The 19,307-nt window shown below is 41.1% G+C and overlaps 1 protein-coding gene across 1 annotated transcript in view; it reads left to right on the top strand.

The window, feature by feature from the left end:
• Positions 1 to 19,307, top strand: part of POU6F2 (POU class 6 homeobox 2) — a 368,518-nt gene that overhangs the window by 244,925 nt on the left and 104,286 nt on the right. Inside the window, exon 5 of the mRNA XM_006020446.1 lies at positions 4,856 to 5,202. Within this exon, the coding sequence (XP_006020508.1) occupies positions 4,856 to 5,202 (347 nt within the window). The remainder of the gene's footprint in view (positions 1 to 4,855; positions 5,203 to 19,307) is intronic.

Below are 19,307 nucleotides of genomic sequence, written 5' to 3'. Positions count from 1 at the left end.
TCCTGCTGTTCCTGCAGCTTCACTTTTCTTGCCTCCAGTTTCATCTTTACGTTTGTGCCATCTTCCATACCTGATGTCAAATTTCACTGTCACATTTAGAAGTTCTGTACACCTGTAGTTTATCTTCTCAACAACAGTACTATTTGTAAATATTCATAGTTTGGTAGCACCCAAAGGCCCCAGTCAGAATTTTTCTATTCTCACTATTGATATCTTGCATGAAGTAGCAGTGTCAATAATTTTCTGTTGGCTCCAAAATTGTTTTCCTTGCAACTTAGGTTGGTGATTCATGGCTCTCCTAAGTCTTCACCTTCCTCTGATGTAGCTGGCATTTCATTTTCTTTTTCAGTTTGCTTTTGAGGTGAAGCATATATACATGACCATAATTCATGTAAAGGCAAGTTGACCCTTTGATTCTCATCTTTGATTGAAGAAAGCTTTACTTATTACAGATAAATTATTAATATAGAAACAGGTGATCAAAGCCTCCTTCACCATGCTGTTCATTCCACCAGGCATCCCATTTGGCCTAGCCTTCCCACCTCTCCTTCCCCCATTTCTTTTATTTTATTCGCATTTATAATGCAGTGACTTGAAGTCATCATGTTCAACTGCAGAACATGCACACCCAGAGAACTGGAATGTGCCAGTCTGTATTGAAAAGTAAGATGAACCAACTTTGCTTTGCCTGTGAATCTGCAAATATTGGTGAACAATTCTTGCCAGGTGATTTCATAGATTTCATAGACATTAGAGTTGGAAGGGACCTCGCAAGACCATCGGGTCCAGCCCATGCCCAAACGGTAGGCAGTCAGCAGGGGTCACATGATCCCAGCAAGATAGGCATCCAAGTGCTTCTTAAAGGAATCCAGTGTAAATGCCTGCACCACCTCTGGGAGTTTATTCCAGGCCCTGGGGACTCAGACAGTAAAAAAGTTTTTCCTTATGTCCAGTCTAAAACGTTCTCCTAAGAGATTATGACCATTGGACCTAGTCTACCTATGGGGTGCTCTGGTGAACAGTTGTTCTCCCAGTTCCCGGGGCATACCCCTTATATACTTACAGGATGCCACCAAGTCACCCCTGAGCCTACGCTTCTCCAGTTTGAAGAGTAACATGTCTCTCAGCCTCTCCTCATAAGGTCTGCCCTCTTGTCCTCTAATCACTTGTGTGGTTCTCCACTTGACTTCCTCAAACTTCTCCACATCCTTTCTGAATTGCAGAGCCCAGAACTGGACACAGTATTCCAGCTGTGGTCTCACCAAGGCCAAGTAAATTGGAAGGATGACTTCCTGGGTCTTGTTTGAGATGCATTGGAAGATGCAGGCCAGAGTTTTGTTTGCTTTGCCAAGTGTGGCATCGCATTGGTGGCTCATGTCCATCTTGTGGTTAATCATGGCCCCCAAGTCTTTTTCAAAGTAATTTGAATTACTTTTTTTAAACTATAGGTTTTTTTCAGTCCCAGGTTACTTTCCCTTTCACTAATCGAATCCAGAATGCAAGATCCTGATGGCAAAAAAACCTTCTGGAAGGGGTGAGGGATTGCAGTATAGTACATGGAACTTGCAAACTTTCCATGTCCTGCAGTCCTGCAGCAATCCAGTACAACCTTCAAAGTGGGGTCTTAATATGGGTGTGGCAAGGGCCTGCATTCTCCAGGAAGCTGCTGCTGGTACACAGACACTCTAGTTGGAATTTAAAGCTGTTTTCTCTAGGAGAACTGTTCCTGCCCTCTCCTGTGGCTAAATCTCTATTTGTGTAATTTGAGAATATATAAAATGCTCATCTTCGTGCCTTCAAGGTGAACTGAACCCCCTAATCCTGACTTCTTGTTAGAGGTTAACATACTGGTTTATTCATAAGGAAATTAAATTTACCCCACAGGGAAAATAGAGTGGATACGTGATGGACAGCCTTACTACAGAGTAAGTTACTCCACAATGGAGTACAGTGGGCACATCTACATGAGATGCTATGTTGCCGTAGCAACAAGTTACTGCATTGTAGCTCATTGCTATGGCGAGATAGCGTTGCCGGGCATAAAACATGACAGCAACGCTACTATACAGTAGCAATGAGATGAAAATAACCGTGCAGTGATGGGACTGCTTAAGCAAGTACTAAATGACTGTGAAGTAATAACTGCACAGTCCACTGCACATGTAGACTTCCCCAGTGAGGAGTAACTTCACAGAAGTGTAAATTATGCCAGTGTACCTGTGATGTGCTTATTCTCCTAGACAATGTGCTTACTCTCCTAGACAGGTGCTTACTCTCCTAGACAATTTCACCCCTGGAGTAGTTAATGCAAACCACATTTACCAACACCTAGTGACCATGTGCTATTATAGCACCCACTTATTCAGTCAGCATGGAAGTAACCAGTCACATATTGGCTTCCTACTATGAAGGAAAATCTAGGGTAAATTGTTTCATAGTTTCATAGTTTCATAGTTTCAGGGTCGGAAGGGACCTAATAGATCTTCTAGCCCGACCCCCCGCCAGGGCGGGAGAACAACCCAAAAACACAAACAAAACCACTCACCCTAAAAACAAAAACGGGACTCAAATGAGTCCAGCCAGGTAAGTATCCAGCCTCTTCTTAAAGATCCCCAGGGTAGGGGCCAGCACCACCTCCCTTGGAAGTTGGTTCCAGCTCCTAGCCGCCCTGACTGTGAAGTAGTTTTTTCGGATGTCCAATCTGTACCTCCTCTCCATCAACTTGTGCCCATTATTCCTTGTTATGCCAGCAGGGGCTAGGGGAAACAGCGTCTCCCCCCAACCCTTCTGGTTCCCCCTAGTGAGTTTATAGACGGTCACCAGGTCCCCCCTCAGCCTTCTCTTGTGGAGGCTGAATAGGTTCAAGTCCCGCAGTCTCTCACTGTAGGGTCTGCCCTGTTGTCCCCGGATCATGCGGGTGGCCCTCCTCTGGACCCTCTCCATGTTGTCCACATCCCTCCTGAAATGGGGCGCACAGAACTGGACGCAATACTCCAGCTGCGGCCTGACCAGCGTCGCAATTGCTCTGTATATTGTGTGTCCACACCCATAATCTATGCCATCAGTAGTAAGAGATAGGGCTGTGCAAAATTTTAGCAGCCATTTTGTTTTGGAGGCATTTTGGACCCATCCCCCAGCCTCCTGGCACTTAAAAAGAAAAAAAGCCCCGCACTGACGATCTGCAGCAGCGGTGATTGGGGCCTCTGGGCGCTCATGTCAAAGCCTCCCCATGCAGCGCAGGGAGCAGCAGAAATTGCCCCCACCTTCCTGGTAGCTGCACAGCAGCTGCCTCATAGCACAGGTGCAGCATGACTCAGTAGGGTGCTGTGCACTGTCTGGGAGCTGGAGCCGCTGGGGCTGAGCAGTGCTGGCCTGTGGCTGACTGTTGGAGCAACCCCAGCTCCTGGACAGCACAAGGCACCCTGCAGAGCCGCACTGCACCCACATGATGCAACAGCTGCTATGCGGGTGTCAGCGGGGGCAAGTGATCCCCCCTGCCACCCACTGCCCTGCGCTGCACAGGGGGGCTCTGCCATGAGCCCTCAGAGGCCCCAGTTGCTGCTGCTGCAACCGGTGGGTGTGGGGCTTTTTTTAAGTGCTAGGAGGCTGGGGCCAGGCGAGGCGGCGGGGCGGGTCGCCCATGGGGGCTTCACCCCCGGCCCCCCCTGCCACGGCAGAGGTAGGCACAGCCGGAGGAGCCATGGGAGAACCTGCAGCCACCCAGCTGTGCCTGCCTCTCCCTGGCCAATTCAAATCTCCAAATCAGTGCCAAAACAGTGTCAAAACTCCAAAATAGATTCAGCCAAATCGAAACAGAACAGTGATCCAAAACCCCAAAATGAATCCATGTCCTCCGAAACGGCTGAATCTGAAACCGAAATGAAACATAGCCATTTCGCACAGCCCTAGTAAGAGAGTACTAAAAGTACAGGTCTGCTGTATTTTTCAAGAAAAGCATCTATGGCTTTGAATGATAAGAAACAGTCTCTAATGTCAGAGAAGCATATGCATTTTATTATATATCTTTATAATCCAAGGATTTTATAAGCAACATCACAGCTAATATTATACCTGCTATATGAATACCCTATGTCAATATTACAGCTCTGTTGCACCATTGCTCACCTTCTCAGAGCATTCTTTATTTTACAGGCACAATTCTTTCACTCTCCACAAAATGGCACCCGTTCATGCTCTGAGGTGGATAAGAGCATCCCATAGATCTTCTGTAGTCCACTCAGGTGAAATTCCCACTGATTTCATGGGTTGGTTTAGCTGAACAGAGAATGCTAGATCAGGTCTCAGAAGTATGCACTGGCTGAAATCAAGGGGAGCTACACCAGTAATTTCAGTGAGGTCAGGATTTCAGCATGGTAGAACTAAAAGTTGTCATCTTTTTTGGTGACTTTGTAAGCCCTATAGGAGCCTGCACTGCACTTTTTATAGACTGTATCTCCACAGTGAGCATACTAGCCATACAATAGTGCCCTCAAGCATGCTGTGATGAAGAAGTGGGAAACATGTCCTTAAGACACTTTGGACAGCTGAGTGGAAATTATTATATTCCTTCACATTAGACCACGTGCAGTGCCTTGTGAACACTGCTATACTGCTTCCCATTGATGAGGAAATCTGCCTATACTAATTTAGTGGGCTTAAGTGCATCACAGGCAGACAAAGTTTGCCATGAAGAGTGGTCACAGTGGGACAGTCATAGTTACGTTGACATTTTGGAACTGCTGCCATCTGCTGTAACAGGACCGGGATTTAGTGTGATACAATATTCTCATAGTAAGTGTCATTGGACAACATGAGCTGAATCCTATCTAATTCTGTTTACTATCTTCATTTATAGCTACCTCATCCCTGAATTCCCAGCTTCAGCAACTTCAGCATCTTCAGCAGCTCCAGCATCAGCAACAGCATCAGCAACAACAAGGGCAACAACCACCACAGCAGCAAACAAGCCAGCATCAGCAACCAGCTCAGCAGACACAACCACCGCAGCAGCAGCCCCAACAGCAGCAGCCCCAACAGCAGCCCCAACAGCCGCAACAACCCCAACAGCAGCAGAACCAAACACAGCCCCAGAGCCAGAGCCAACAAACGCAAGCTCAGCAGTCCTCCAGCTCGCCTCAGAAACCCAACCAGTCACCAGGACACGGCCTTCCATCTCCTCTCACTTCACCAAATCCACTGCAGGTAGGATGTTACCTCATGGGCAAAAATCTGGGTAGCAGCAGATTGTAAACTTCTACCCACTTCAGGGAAAATAAAATGGACACTGCATGTTCTGAGCAAACAGGCTGATTTGCAGCAGGTAATTTGAATCAGTCCTTCATTAGCCTGCTACTTGAAGCCAATAGCCTATGCCTGATAATTTAGAAAAGCTCTATGGAAGCCGTTAAAGTGGGGCTGGGCGTTTTATAATTCTTAAGATTCATGACTCCGAACCGAACTGAAAAGGAAGGTTGGCTGAAAGCAAAAATTCCATTTCTCAAAAAAAAAGTCAGGGTTTGTCATTTGTCATCCAACACAGCCAAAACCTTCTGCATTTTTTCATAAGAAATTAAGTGGGAGAGAGAGAGAACCACCCCCCTCCACAAGAATAACAATAGTCCCACATCCCATTCACTTGGGATGTGGGAGGCCAGGGATACTGGGGCGTGTACCTGAGTCTCCCAGAACCCAGATGAGAGATGAGGCTATTGGCTCTTCTTAGACTATAGGCTATTCTAAAGCAGATCTTTCTCCTTTTCCTCTGTGGTTTCTCTCAGGTCTATCCTGTATCTAAGAACCTTTTCTCAATTACATTTGCATTCAAAAATACCCTGAAAATGCCAGGTCTGCTGAACAAAATTCAGCTCTACAGCATTTTAAGAGTTCTCTGAAGATGAAGAAACTAGACAGTTGCATTTCAGGTAGTGGCAATAGCTGATGAAAAATCAGTGCTCAAACCTGATCTGGATCCAGGTTAGGGTTGGGTGTGATGACAACCAAATCTTGCAAGCTGTTCCCATGATTTTTGTTCCATGAAATATTTCCAAAAGTCAGTTCCCAGATCATTTTAATCATCTTCCAATGAAATCTATGAGAACAGATTTGACTGTACTCACAAACATAATTTGAAATCATATGTAAGGAGCTGATCCCTGGAGGCCACTTTTCAGAGTTGATCTGCACTTTAAGTAACAGCTAGAAACATTGCAAGAGTGGGGCTTACTTTCTTTTATAAACTTTGCATGCCTTTAAGTTGTTATCTACAGTTTGGTTTCACCCCTGGGTCTTTAACATTTTAAAATACTTTTGAATGCAAGTAATGGAATCAGTTTAAATGAGGCTCAGTCTTGTCCATACTAGCCAGTCAAGTCACATTTAATCTGAGTTAAACCAAGGTGAATAAAATCTGTTTTTAAAAATGGTTCAGCTAATAGGCTTAAAAATCCACTAGAGATTGTCCTTACTCTATGAGCCTTTTCTACTTCAGAGAATAATGTTTCCAGAGCTCCTACTGTGTATTGTATTAAGGGCTACTTAGGCACTACTGAATGTACAGTCTATCATGTTAGTGAGTGCTTTGGGACTCTTTAATATGCAGATTATTGACACACAGAGACAGAAATAGCTCCAAAGGAATTGCTATTACATGTTATTATCTTAGTATAGCAGCCATGAATGTATGCTAAGTACATACAGTATACACTAGTGAGAGTTAAATCTCTGCCTCAGAAGTTACTTGGCATTTGGTTTTCAAAACAAATATCCAGTTTTTCATTCCATTTATGAATTTCCAACTATTTCTAGTACAGAGAAGCCAAAACCAAGGCCTCAAATCTAGAAATATTCACGTTGTTTGGATTCATACTAACTTCATGCATAAGCCCACTCGTAGCAGGCTGGGGTCTAAATGAAATCTAAAACTGTGTGTGGGCTCCAGTTTTGGTAAAGATGCATTTTCTTATGAGAACTGTCCTCATGACACTGATTGTAGCTAGCAATTAATGAAAACAGTTTGAGAGATTATTGCTAATACTAAATAAAACTTCAACCCTTAGCACTGATGTGGCTTTAGACTCTCACCCAAACCTAATCTGGATTAAAAGAGTTTCTTTGTTTCCATCTCTGGTTTGCTTTTGGTCCCAACTAGTAGGACTGCAAACTTGGCTTAACAAAAACATCATTTCTCAATTTTAGAAAAACAAAACAAAAAAATGTGTAACACCAGTAATTTTTTCTTGCTTGAGGTGTTGATACAAAGGCTGTTACCATCCATAGTGATGGCACCTCAGCATCTTTAATGCATTTAACCTCACAATCCCTCCTCCCTCCCTGGAAACAAGGAAAAAAAACTATGGTAATTTTATAATGGGGAACTGAGGCACAATCCCAGGCTATACTGCCAGTCTGTAATAAAGCAGAGAGTTGAACCTTGGTCTCCACAGTTGTAGGCTAGTTCCCTAGCCCTCCTGCCCTTTACAATTTACACCCAGTATCAGCATCTATATGTATGCTTTAATGCACAGTAGCCTATTTACTGTGCATTAAAGTGTCACGTAAAAATGTGATTATGCTAATGTGCAGTAAAATAGCTACTGTGCATTAAGCATCACATAAAAACTGCACATTTGTTACTGCACATTAAGGCAGCCTAATGCACATTTCTTTAATACCTCACATTGGAGACACTAAATTCAATGCACACTAGAAAAAGCACCTTAATGCACGTATAGAAAGGCTCAGTGTTAATCAAAGGGATGAAGGAGCCTGCTGAGACAACAGAGATGTAATTTGGAGAGGCTTTTTGTGCAGCCCTATTAAGCCAATCACAATTGTACCCTGGAATTTTAAGTTTAGTTTTATACTCTCAAAGTTTGTAGAAACCCTTAACTCAGACATTTTCCAAGACTAAAATATGAAAGAAATAACAGTTTTACAAAATATAAACACATTGACTGTTGACACTTGGAACAAAAGCCCTTATTTCGTTTTAAGAATGTGGGCAGTCCCAATGCCTTAGTCTGTGAACATTTCTAAAGCAGAGAGCAATACTCCTGGAGTTCCCACAATATATTTAAGGATATTTAAGCATGACTTAAAGCAGTCTGTCATATTACTGAGTGAGGTGGGACTGTTTAATATGCAGATCAGTGATATGCAAACACAGAAATGTCTCCAAAGGTGAGGGATTATTTTCTAACTTTGCTCTAGAGATATGCTTAAATGCCTTTGAAAGGGCTTATTGAACATCTCTCCCATTATACAGATGGTCCAATACAAAACATCATCCAAAATACCCTTGCTTCTTGCATATTTCTTAGACCATAACTGCTGCAACAACACTCCAATCTTATTCCCTGAATGGGCAGCGGTAAGGTTTTTTTCTTTCCAACCCAAATCCTACAATCTGACCTACAAGGGGAGCCATTTCCTCCATGTGGGTCTAATGTCAGGATTGGGTCCAAGCCTGTTCTCCTGTTGTACAATTCTCCTGTTGTACAAATATAGAAAAAATAGCATACAGCAGTTTTTTTGGCACCCTCCCATATATCCATTTTATAATAGCTGCTTCGAATGTGGATATTTTTTTTATGTCTGATACTTTAGCTTAAAAATCGACCTGGAGCCAAATTTAAAGATATTATGGCCTCCAAGGTAATGATCTTTATGAACTAGAATGAAATGGTTTTTGTTTGAAGAATATTAAGGGAATAAAGACCAACTAAGTTAAAATTTGACAGGTTAAATTTCATTTCTGAATTCTTGATTTTTCATGTGGGTTTTATCCTCTTACATTATTCAGGATCTGTCTGAGAGATATTAGTTTAGAACAATGCAACCTCAAAAGATTGTCTTGGAAAATCAGTAATTCAGAAGGATGATTGTGTTTGTTTCAAAAACTCTGAAGGATAACAACAATTATATCTCAAAATGTACAGATGCTGTCATGTCTTCAGAAAGGAAATTAAATGAAAGTGACTTGCTTAGGCAAACCTGGGTGAGGTGCTTTCTGTAGCTGATCAGAAATTAATAACACTGCTGCACTGCTCGCTGGCTAAAATTCTCAGAATGATTCTTGTCAGATTGTTTTGTAATAGTGCACTATAATTTTATTACCATCTGTTACTCAATTCAGTGGACTGGATTACATTTACAAAAAAAATATTGTTTTTTAGCAAGCTTCATAGTTACTTTATAATAGTACAAGAGAGACCCCAGTCTGGATTATTTTACTCAAGGGGCTCAATTCTGCCTGACTTCCATTGTGATACTCATAATTTACATTGGCGTAAGTCAAAGAGCAGCATCAGGCCTATCACTGGTTTCCAAAGTACCTTGTGCTGAATGAGAACTGCTAGCTGTGGGGCATCTGACCCCACAAGTCCTGGATAACACCCTGTTACTACACCTGGCATTGGGGTGGGGCAGAGCAATACAGGAGCCAGTTACCATGTATTCAGACCATGTCGCAGGGGGATTGTATCCTGGGTAGCTGCAAAAATATTCAAGGGATATTTTTGGAACTACAAGGTCTCCAAACTATGCTGTATACAACTGGGTTACCAAATAAGTAGCCCACCTTTCTGGTTGGCTACCAGAACAAAATGCTTTGGATGTATATTCAACTCTGGCCCCGGATATGAATCTAGCTACTGATTTTAAACATGGATCATATGCCTAAACAGTACAGATCAATTGATCCCACCGATAGGCAGATCTGCTAAGTAAAATCTTTACTGCAGGTAGAGAAGAATCCCAGCTCTGTTCCTGTGCAAAGATAAGCAGACAAACAGGAAAATCCCCCAAGGATTGCCCTGACTGTAAAATTATTCTGTCCATTTTCCAAACTCTTTGCTAAAGGACCTTTTTGTCATAGAAGCCTACCTACAATAACTGAAACTGAAGAAGGAAGATGATGGGTAAAAAAATAAAAGGGCAGGAGTAGGGAACTGGGGGACACAACAAAAACTTTCCAAGCAAGAGCAAACCCTAAGATAGCAAAAGCAGAGTCTACTTCAGATTAAATTTTCATCCTAATCTTAAATAATGCATTTGGCACCTCAATACTTTTATAACAAAGAAAAAAAGAAAGAAAGACTGAAAAAACTCAGCCATAAATGAGAGAGAGTGTGTACACAAATGCCTGAGGCTCCAACAGCCACCAAAAAAAAATACTTATTCAAGGGTTAGTTTCTCATTAAAACAAAATCTATTTTAAAAAGCTCGATTCAACATTTACTGACATTTCCAGGAATTTATTACAAGTCGTTGAGATCTAAGAAGAACAACAAAGTTTTATATTGCTTTGAGAGTGGTCGGAAAAAAATAATTTACAGAAAATGTAGTTATTGCTCTTTTTCTGTCTGTCCATATCTATGATTTTCAAAGTGGTGCCTCCCTTTGTATTTAGGTACTCCTGATTTGGTAAGATCTTGTTTTTCTAGTGCCTATAATGATACTAAGAAGCATCTTTACACGGTGAGTAGTCTCACTGTAATGAATTGGCTCACATGCAATGTAGGGTAGTTCTCAGTATAAGGGTGGCAGGACTTGCCCCCCAGATATTTAGAAAACACTTTGGAAAAACAACTTTTGATAAGCAGCTAAAGGCAGGACAATAGTTTTCACCCATTGTCCCAATGGTTTGGTGTTGACTGAAAAATGAGATACTGAACCAAACTTTACAATATGGGAGGCAAAAGAGGTATTTGCAAAGAATTTCAGGAGGAAAACTTGCTTTCCTAAGCTACTAAGAGTGAACCTGCCAAATGATGGGTTTTCAAGAAACTGTCCAAATTCTAGATCTTTGCTCTGAAATAGCACCTCACCTGTAATAAACTTAATTCATTGGTGGTACCTTGCTGAAAGTGCTTTTGCCTGCATTAAACAAGAACACAAAACTTGAGAGTATTCTGCACATATTCAAGGCCCTGTCCTCTCCATATGAATGAAACTATGACCATGATTCAAATAGCGTTTTTATTCCATTTTGGACACCTGCAGCCTTGTTTTTGAGACTTTAAAGGCTGAAATTATTTTGTGTGTCTAAACTGCGGGGCAGATTCTCAGTTGTCATAACTGGAACCATGTCATTGTCAACATCTGTCACTTCCAGCCCCTTGTCTGAAAACCTTTGCTGAATGATGTTTTGGCCACTGATAGGCAACACACACGCTGGTGTGAATGTACACAGGACTGCATCCACACACAGACATTCACAACCGTTCCCAAACACTATTACCCTCTAGGATTTAAAGCCCTCTTGCTCATTCTTGTTGATGCCTTGATTCTTTTACATCCCTACCTTTGCCACCACTGCAACTCTTCCTCCACCTGGGAGGTTATTTAGGGGCAGGATAATTTGCACTGTCCTGAAGAAACATGTACATCCTTTCCATAATACCTACAAAACTACATTGGTGCCACAAGACTTAATAAGGTGTCCCACTACATCTCCAGAAGCATAAATTCAAGCCTCATTCCAGGCTTGGGTTGAAGTCTGTTTTCCCTCAACACAATTGTAAATGCATGCCAGGTCATTGAAGATGAAAGATCTGAGGTGGTTGGATGTGATGCTGGCCGTATCACTCCCTTGTGGGTTCTGGGCTACAGAAACTGGTATGTCTTAACCCTGCTAGTCTAATGCTGCTAACAGTGCTAAACTCTGGAGGACCTTTGATCTTTTTTGACAAGTAATATTGTTAAGATTCATCTTCTCTTAGTTAACTCGTCTCCTCCTCCTAGAATCCTGCTACTATTTTGGGGAGTTGAGGCACTTGATCACTACACTGTAAGGCTGTTGAATGCTGTATTTAAACAGAACAAAGAAACATTTAAGAGAATATATGTGAGCCTCTCCATTCCCTGAGGAAAGCTCCTCTCAGTTGGAGCACTGGCTGCCTCGTCCATCCAAATATACTCTGCAGGTGTTGCTATTTTCAGAAGCACAAGGAGAACTGGTCTCTGACTCACATTTAAAGTGAAGGAAATTAATCTTCGAGCAAAACAACTGGCATTATTAACACCCAAGAGGCAGAAGCTAAGTCTAATACAGGAAACCATTTGCTAGAGAATTCTCTAAAGCCACAGAAAGTGAAGCTGGCCAGCCCAACGATCTCTGGAATCTGAAATGGAAGTATTTAATAAACTCCCTGAAGCAACTAGAGTATTTAATAAACTGCAAAAAAATAAAAATAAAAACAAAAACAAAAAATTCCCCAGAGCAAATTTTGGAAACAATCCATATCTGATAAGGTCTTCTATTTCCAGAGCCTCACTAAGTGGAAGGAAGACTGTTCCTGTGATGCCATAGCAAGCCTCAGGGATCCCAATGATAGAAATATCAGCAGAATCCTTGCACACATTTTTAAGCCAGTGGAACTGTCTTGCCAGCACCCACATATTAGGCTGATGTGTCTTGTGCTTTACATTGCTATCTCTAGAAAGTCATTGGAACCAGACAGTATTTTCCAAACCAGTGACATTATCCATTTTGCCAGTAGTTTTTCCTTAGCCTCAAAAGACACAGCTTCTATAATATTGTCCTTACAAAAGAATCAAAGGCCCAATAATCAAAGTGTCTTGAAAGATTTACCAGATGTCAGTGCCTCTAGTCTGGCATTTGGGCAGAAGCATTCTGTTTTTTGGGCTAATTAAAGACAGTCAGAAAGCCAGAAGCTAAATCAATTCACCTTTGTGGGTTAGTCTAAGCTGCATAGATTGAACTAATAAGCAAGTGAACAGACATTCAGTTTTGATTCCAGAAATGCAGCCATATGCCTGCAGTGGCCTAGGCCAGGAGGTGAAGGATGTAGAGCATACCTTCCTGCTCAGCTACAGCGAACAACCTGGGCCAAGGCTAGCCAGCCCATCCTGCGAGGCGGGGAGGGTTTGTGGTGGAGGTACAAAGCATCCTGGGATTTTGGGGGACTGTGAGTTAACTTGAATCTGGGGGAAATCTGGGACATAAGTTCAATAAACTGATTTAACCAAAATCAGTTAAGTCTGATACTACATCCATCCAGGTTTCTCTTAAACTGGTTTTGAAAAGGACCATGCTCCTAAATCACATAGATTAAAATCCTAATATAGATGAACCACTCTGTGTAGCCTTGAGCTCTAGCAATTCTGTCATTCCACTGAAAAATGGAGTAATACAAAAATGTAGAAATGTTTCCATTATGGCCTGTGCATTTGAGATGATGTAACCATTCTGATGATGCATTTCACATAGGGACATGGAAGGTCTTTCACAAACGGACAAAAGACCTGATCCTCTGAGATGCTAAGTACCATCAACTCCCTTTGAGGATCAGGCCAGGGGAATTCCTCCTGTTTTGGGAAATACCTGTTAGTCGTCTCTTTTAAAATATGTTTATATAATATTATATTGGAAATCATCACAGGAAATATTCTCTTCTGCCTGGAGGCATGTGGATCAAGGGAAGCCAGGTGAATGATCTGCCTTTTTTCCTGGCGGCTTCCTGAATCTGGTTAGAGAGCACTTATCTGTGGTGAATAATGTAGCTCAAGTGTTATACTACTGCAAGTTTCATCTTGGAAAAAAAGAACACCTCACAGGGCTGGCTTAACTTTTAGGAGCTGCCCTAAATAAATTAGTAAACTGCTCCAGACTAAGTTGAAAAAGTTTAAAGCCAAATTGTTTTGGCAGCACTGCAGAGATCTTTCAGGGTCCACCTGTAACTTCTCTTGGGGCTTGTGGCAGAATCAGTGAAGAATAGGTCTTAAAAAAATAATAATAATGCAATTTTTTGAAGCCAGAATGTTTTGAGAGAGTGACTAAGCACAGTCCTGGAGATTATGAAATTTGCTTAAGTGTTAATGGGTTGATTGCTGAGTTAGAGCCTGCCGTCTTTACTGGAAATTGATTGACTGGTGCTGCAGGTCTTCACACTTGACGCTCGGATTTGACTCGAAAATTCTGCCAAGTCTTTTACTCTGAAATTTATCTTAATGAGAGCTGAAAGCCCTGCCACAGCAGAATAGTCACACCGATTAAAATGAAAAACAGGAGAAATTACTGATCAAATTAATCATAATGTCGGGTTACAGCTGTAGGTCTGATGTAATTTGCCACTCCAGTGAGTTACATCAGCCCAGGCACAGGAAAGAGAGCTGGTTTTACGCTGATCCGTAACACCAGCCAGCTTCAGGCAGCCCATCAGGACGCTTATTCCATTCGTTCTCTTGGCTTATCCTGACCTTAGTGCTGCAACTAGAAACAAATTAGGCAAAAAAAGGAGAAAAAAAAAACCTTTATCCAAGTGGTCGCACTGGAAACATGAGCTTTATGAATCTGACTTGTTACATTTTCCCCCAGTGCTCCACCATCCTTTTACTTTCATTTGAAGTAACCAACAATTGATTACATGGAGAACAGAAAATCAAAAGGTCAGAGGACATGACCTGTGGCACTGGCCAGGAAAAGAGTCTTTTTAAAAGCTCCTTCTGGAAATGTAGCTCTTAAATTAAGGACAAGTTAAATAAATGGATACAAAGCAGCACATGGGAAAAGGGTAATCCTGACAGATAATAGATCAATAATCAGACCTGACATCTTGTGGATCTGGATTATTCTATAATTTACTTTTAAATCATGAACTTGTCATATACCACATTGTACTGTACAATAGGTTTAAAAAGTCAGGGGCCAACTTCCATGCCATGAAACCCAGGTCTGGTGCCACTGAATCTGTTTACCCTGGAAATTAGACTCCCATAAGGTTTCCAATTTTCCTGTTGTTTGCACAGATTAAATCATTTTTATCACAACCCATTTTATGGTGCTACAGTATTTATGCTTTTGATCCCCATCAACATCAAGAAGTGAAGAGTTATCCAACAATTTAAAAAGAAAGAATGAAAAGAAAGTTAGCTGAATGTTTTGAATCCTGGAAAGGTTTCAGGCAAAGGTTGAGCTCTGGATAAAGATTAAGTTTGGTTATTAGGTTGCCCAAAAGCAGAACCCTGCCCACAATGTTCATACAACTAGTCCCAAATTAACAGGAGTCAGATTGCTGATATTAGTGAGGTAAACAACATTTAGCCCAAATTAATTTGTCTACCTCCTAGTGAAGTCCCCTTGTATGAAATGTTTTTGTCTCTATCCTTCAGGGCCCAACAATGTTTCTCCCCTTCCCCTTCTCTTTCTCCTTCCCTCCTTTACTCTCACCTGGATGTTATTCTTCCAAGTTTGTTATTTTTATTTCTGTTTCACTCCTGTTACTTTTGCAATTGTTACATGTTTATAACAATATAACAATAATTATTAAGGGAGGAAAAATGGTCTTATTTCTTTTTAACTTTATCCCAACCATGCAGTGGTTGGGATAAAGTTAAAAAAGATATCATCCACTGAAAGATATCATCCACTATATCCAATAAAAAGATATCATCCACAAAAATCTTTACCTCTTGCATAACTCCTGGACCATCACAGCAGCAACATCATGTCAACAGTACCAAAATGTATTTTGTTTCAGAAAGTTTCAATAATTTCTGTAACATTGTCTTGCTTCCTTGAACAGGGTTAGTCTAGGCTACCACGCTTCCCAGCTTGTGAATTTCATTGAATGTGTTTTTGGAAGTAGGCATTAAGGAATGAATGTACAGCTTATGAATAGTGAAGAATTGCCAGTATATTTCAGTCTTCCCTTATAGTATCTTTCTAGTTTCATCCTTGGAGCTTTCTTGCACAGAGACTGATAATTATTCCAAAGTGAGTGGGACCATTATAATATGGCAAAAATAACCAAACATCCCATTTATTTATCCCACTGCCCCAAGAACTTATTCAAGAAAAGTGGAATATCTCTTTTTTATTATTTTATTACTTGAAATAGGATACAAGGTGGCATTTTATGGTTATTCAACATTTATTGCTTTACCAAGTAAAATTTGGAACAGAACAGACCAATGGAACAAGTTAAATGTTCACTCAGATGAATAGTTTGTAGAGCTGTAAACTGTTAGAGAACATAGCCCCCACCACAAGAAATATGTATGCATTGCATTATATCAGGAGCTGGTATAGTGACATCACTTCATATTTTATATCAGATTTTCTTGTGGGGCCCAAATGTTGTATTCTCTTGAGTCACCTTCCAGATGGCCAAGCACCACACTGGGACTTAGAGTGGACAGCCAAATTCATTTATGATCATGAAAAAAATTAGGATTTGAAACCAAATTTGCAGATGTTAAAGACTATCGTGCATGAAGCCACTGTACCATGTAACACTTCACAATGTTTCTTAAAAACAATTCAACTTTCCCCCCTTTATTATTTTTATTATTGTTATTATTATTGTTAGAGTTGCATTCAGCCTGCTCTTGCAGAATCTTTGCAACTTACAACAAACATTAAAAAAGTAGCTCAGTTCACAAAGTGATCCAAGGAATTTAGTGAAAATGTGGATGATACAGAATACCAAAAGAAAAGCCTAAAGCTGGGAATCAGTCCCAGAAGAGAATTCACTACCAAGTAAGGTGCTCGGTCCATTTCCATCTTTCTGATGGCTTTCAGTTTACTCCCCTGTGTTGCTAGGTTATCCTCTTAGATGTGAGCTGATCCTACTCCTAATAAAGTCAGTTGGAGGTTTTTCTTTTGTTTTTTCTTTTTGCCTTCAAATGAGGCAGGATCAGGTTCTGTCTGGAATAATGAAACAAAAAGCCATTCTTAAAATAACTGATGTGTTCCCCAAAGACATTCAAAGAGTGATGAGCGTGTCTTGGGGAGATCATTGGTACTCTGAGTTTACAGGCTTGTTCAGAGGTAATAACTGTCTGGGCTTTTAGGAACAGCTACAGGAATGGGCTTATCTTGTTGTCTCTGAAGAGATTAATTTTCCAAACGGGGTTGCACTCTAATCCAATTATCAAATTATACATCAAAATATCAAATTATACATCACCTACCCTGGAGGTTTTCAAGAGGAGACTGGACAGTCACCTCACTGGGGTCACTTGACCCCAGTTGTCTTTCTGGCTAGAGCAGGGGGCTGGACCTGATGATCTGCAAGGTCCCTTCCAGCCCCTAACAATGTATGAATCTATGAAAAAAGGGGGGGAGTTGAGGGGGCTGTTTTTTGTGAAGTTAACTTTCTTAGAGTAATGTACTTCAGAAGGCAAGTGTAAATAATGCAGCAATGGTGGAGTCAGGTGCCCTAGGTTTATTCCCAGCTCTGCTACTGAACTACTGGCAAGTCTTTTCACCTCTCTGTACCTCTCTTTATGCTCCCACCATTTCTCTGATCTCTTTAGATTACAAATTCTTCTGGAGAGGCATGATCTCATGCAGTGAGTTAGTATACTGTAGTGGGCCTTAATCTAGTTTTGGCTATCTAGCTACTACTGTAATTTGTATACTACAAAAACAAGAAAACTCAAAAGCAAGCATCTCTTAGGCCCCAGTCCTGCACTCTCTGAAGTCAATGAGAGTTTTGCCATTGCGTTCAAAGGAAACAGAATGGGCACCCCATTTTGTTTCCAAGTATATTGAATATTTTGAAGTTTCTGTCAGTTTCTGTCAGCAGCTGATCAGCGTGCTGTCAAATGCACTAATGAAAGGTTTTCCTAAAGTTAATTTTCCTACTCATAATACAATAACCAAATTTGCTTTAACACTTGAAAAAATCCATCCATACTAAAGAGAATCAGTTGCTTAATCCTAAAATTAAAGGTTATTGCATGCAAGAGAAAATAATTACATGCTCAAAGTATGGAAAAAAGAAAACTTTTTTAATATGTAGGTATTTGTATAATTAAAGACTAATCAAGCATGAAGGCTGCTGACTAAACCAGAAAATGAGATTGTTGGCAAGCAATATTGTAATGTAAATGCCATTTTTGTTTAAGTACTAAAGAGCTGGAGGAATGATATCCTGAACAGATTAAAAGCAAACAGCATTGATAATAAATATTTATCAGATTTCAAGTGCAGCACACAGAGATTTTTATATTTTACATGCAAAATGTATTTGCATTGAAATATTCAGTTACTTCCAAGGGATTCCTAACACCTTTTAAAAAAAGAAAAAAAAAAAGGAAAATGCAAGAGTTCACTAGTAAAAGACATAACTTGAGGGCTCCATCCCTTACCCATGCAAATAATGTGTAGGCAATGGAAGACAATGGAGAGGGACTTTTTCACATGACTAAGGGTGTGCAGTATTAGCCCCTTTGGGTATAGGGTCAGAAGTGCAGTTGTCTTTCATTTGTGATTTCTTCCAAATTCTTAGTTGTTGTTTTTAAAATAGGTAGGGGTTGCTCAAGCATAAACACATGCCAGTGCAACAAACTTCTCCCTAAAGGATTTGCTGAGGATTTATGCACACAGAAATTGCACCAGGTCCAATCAAAACAGTTAATTTCAGAAAATTGATTTAAGCCATGTTCATACCACAAACATATTCTGTCTGGCAGTGTTGCCCTCAGACATGCGGCGCAGTTCCGTGTAAAGGTGGCCTCTTGGACTGGAGTTCCTAAGCCAAGCTTACTGGCACAGTCTCTCAGCTTTGCCAGTTAGCCAGCCGTTGGTGCAGCCCATTTGTGGATGCATTGCTTTCAGTCCTAGAGATAATAAATGTGGAGCTGTGCAGCATGTATAAAGGCACCATTGCTGTGTGATCTATATCTGGCGTCAGTTAAATCAGTGTATCCTGCTTGTGAAGGCCCTCTCAAACTGATATAAGGGAAGCTATACTAATGTCATAAACTGCATTTAGTTACACCGATATGTTCTATATCACGTTATTAAGTGGATATAGATCTATAGCTACATATTACCATGATATAAGAACATGCAATAGGAGGTCAGGTAAACAGGCAAGTTCAGATCTGAAGTACCCATTTGTATCCCTATTCCCATCTATTCTCCATTGGACCAGAGCTCATCCTGACGAAGGAGAGGGTAGGAGCTACTCTTCTTTTGAAGCACCATAGCAATAGGACCCGATTAGAAAACCAACTGTAGGCCTTGGCATAGGTTCCACTCTTTTCTGTTTTAGCATTAGGGACTAAACGTAGTACTTTCAGGGCATGTCTATAGATGTGATTAATGCACATGAATAAACTCTGGAGCTTGTTGCTTCAGAGTTTTTTGTTCCTAGGCATGCCATTCGAACATGCACCCTGAAGCAAAAACCTCCAGCATATATTGCTCCAGGGTTTATTCGTGCACAGCGCATGGAGCCTGGTCGGAGCAGCCCGGGCTAGTAGTGGACCAGAGTGGGGTCAGCTTGCCAGCCCAGGGCAGCTCTAGCTGGGCTCCATGTGCTGCAGAGAGGCTG

This window comes from Alligator sinensis, unplaced genomic scaffold (genome assembly GCF_000455745.1).
Source record: "Alligator sinensis unplaced genomic scaffold, ASM45574v1 scaffold254_1, whole genome shotgun sequence".
NCBI classification, from domain to species: domain Eukaryota; kingdom Metazoa; phylum Chordata; order Crocodylia; family Alligatoridae; genus Alligator; species Alligator sinensis.
The sequence above is the reverse complement of the archived record's forward strand: the minus strand, read 5'-3'. Positions and strand labels throughout refer to the sequence as shown.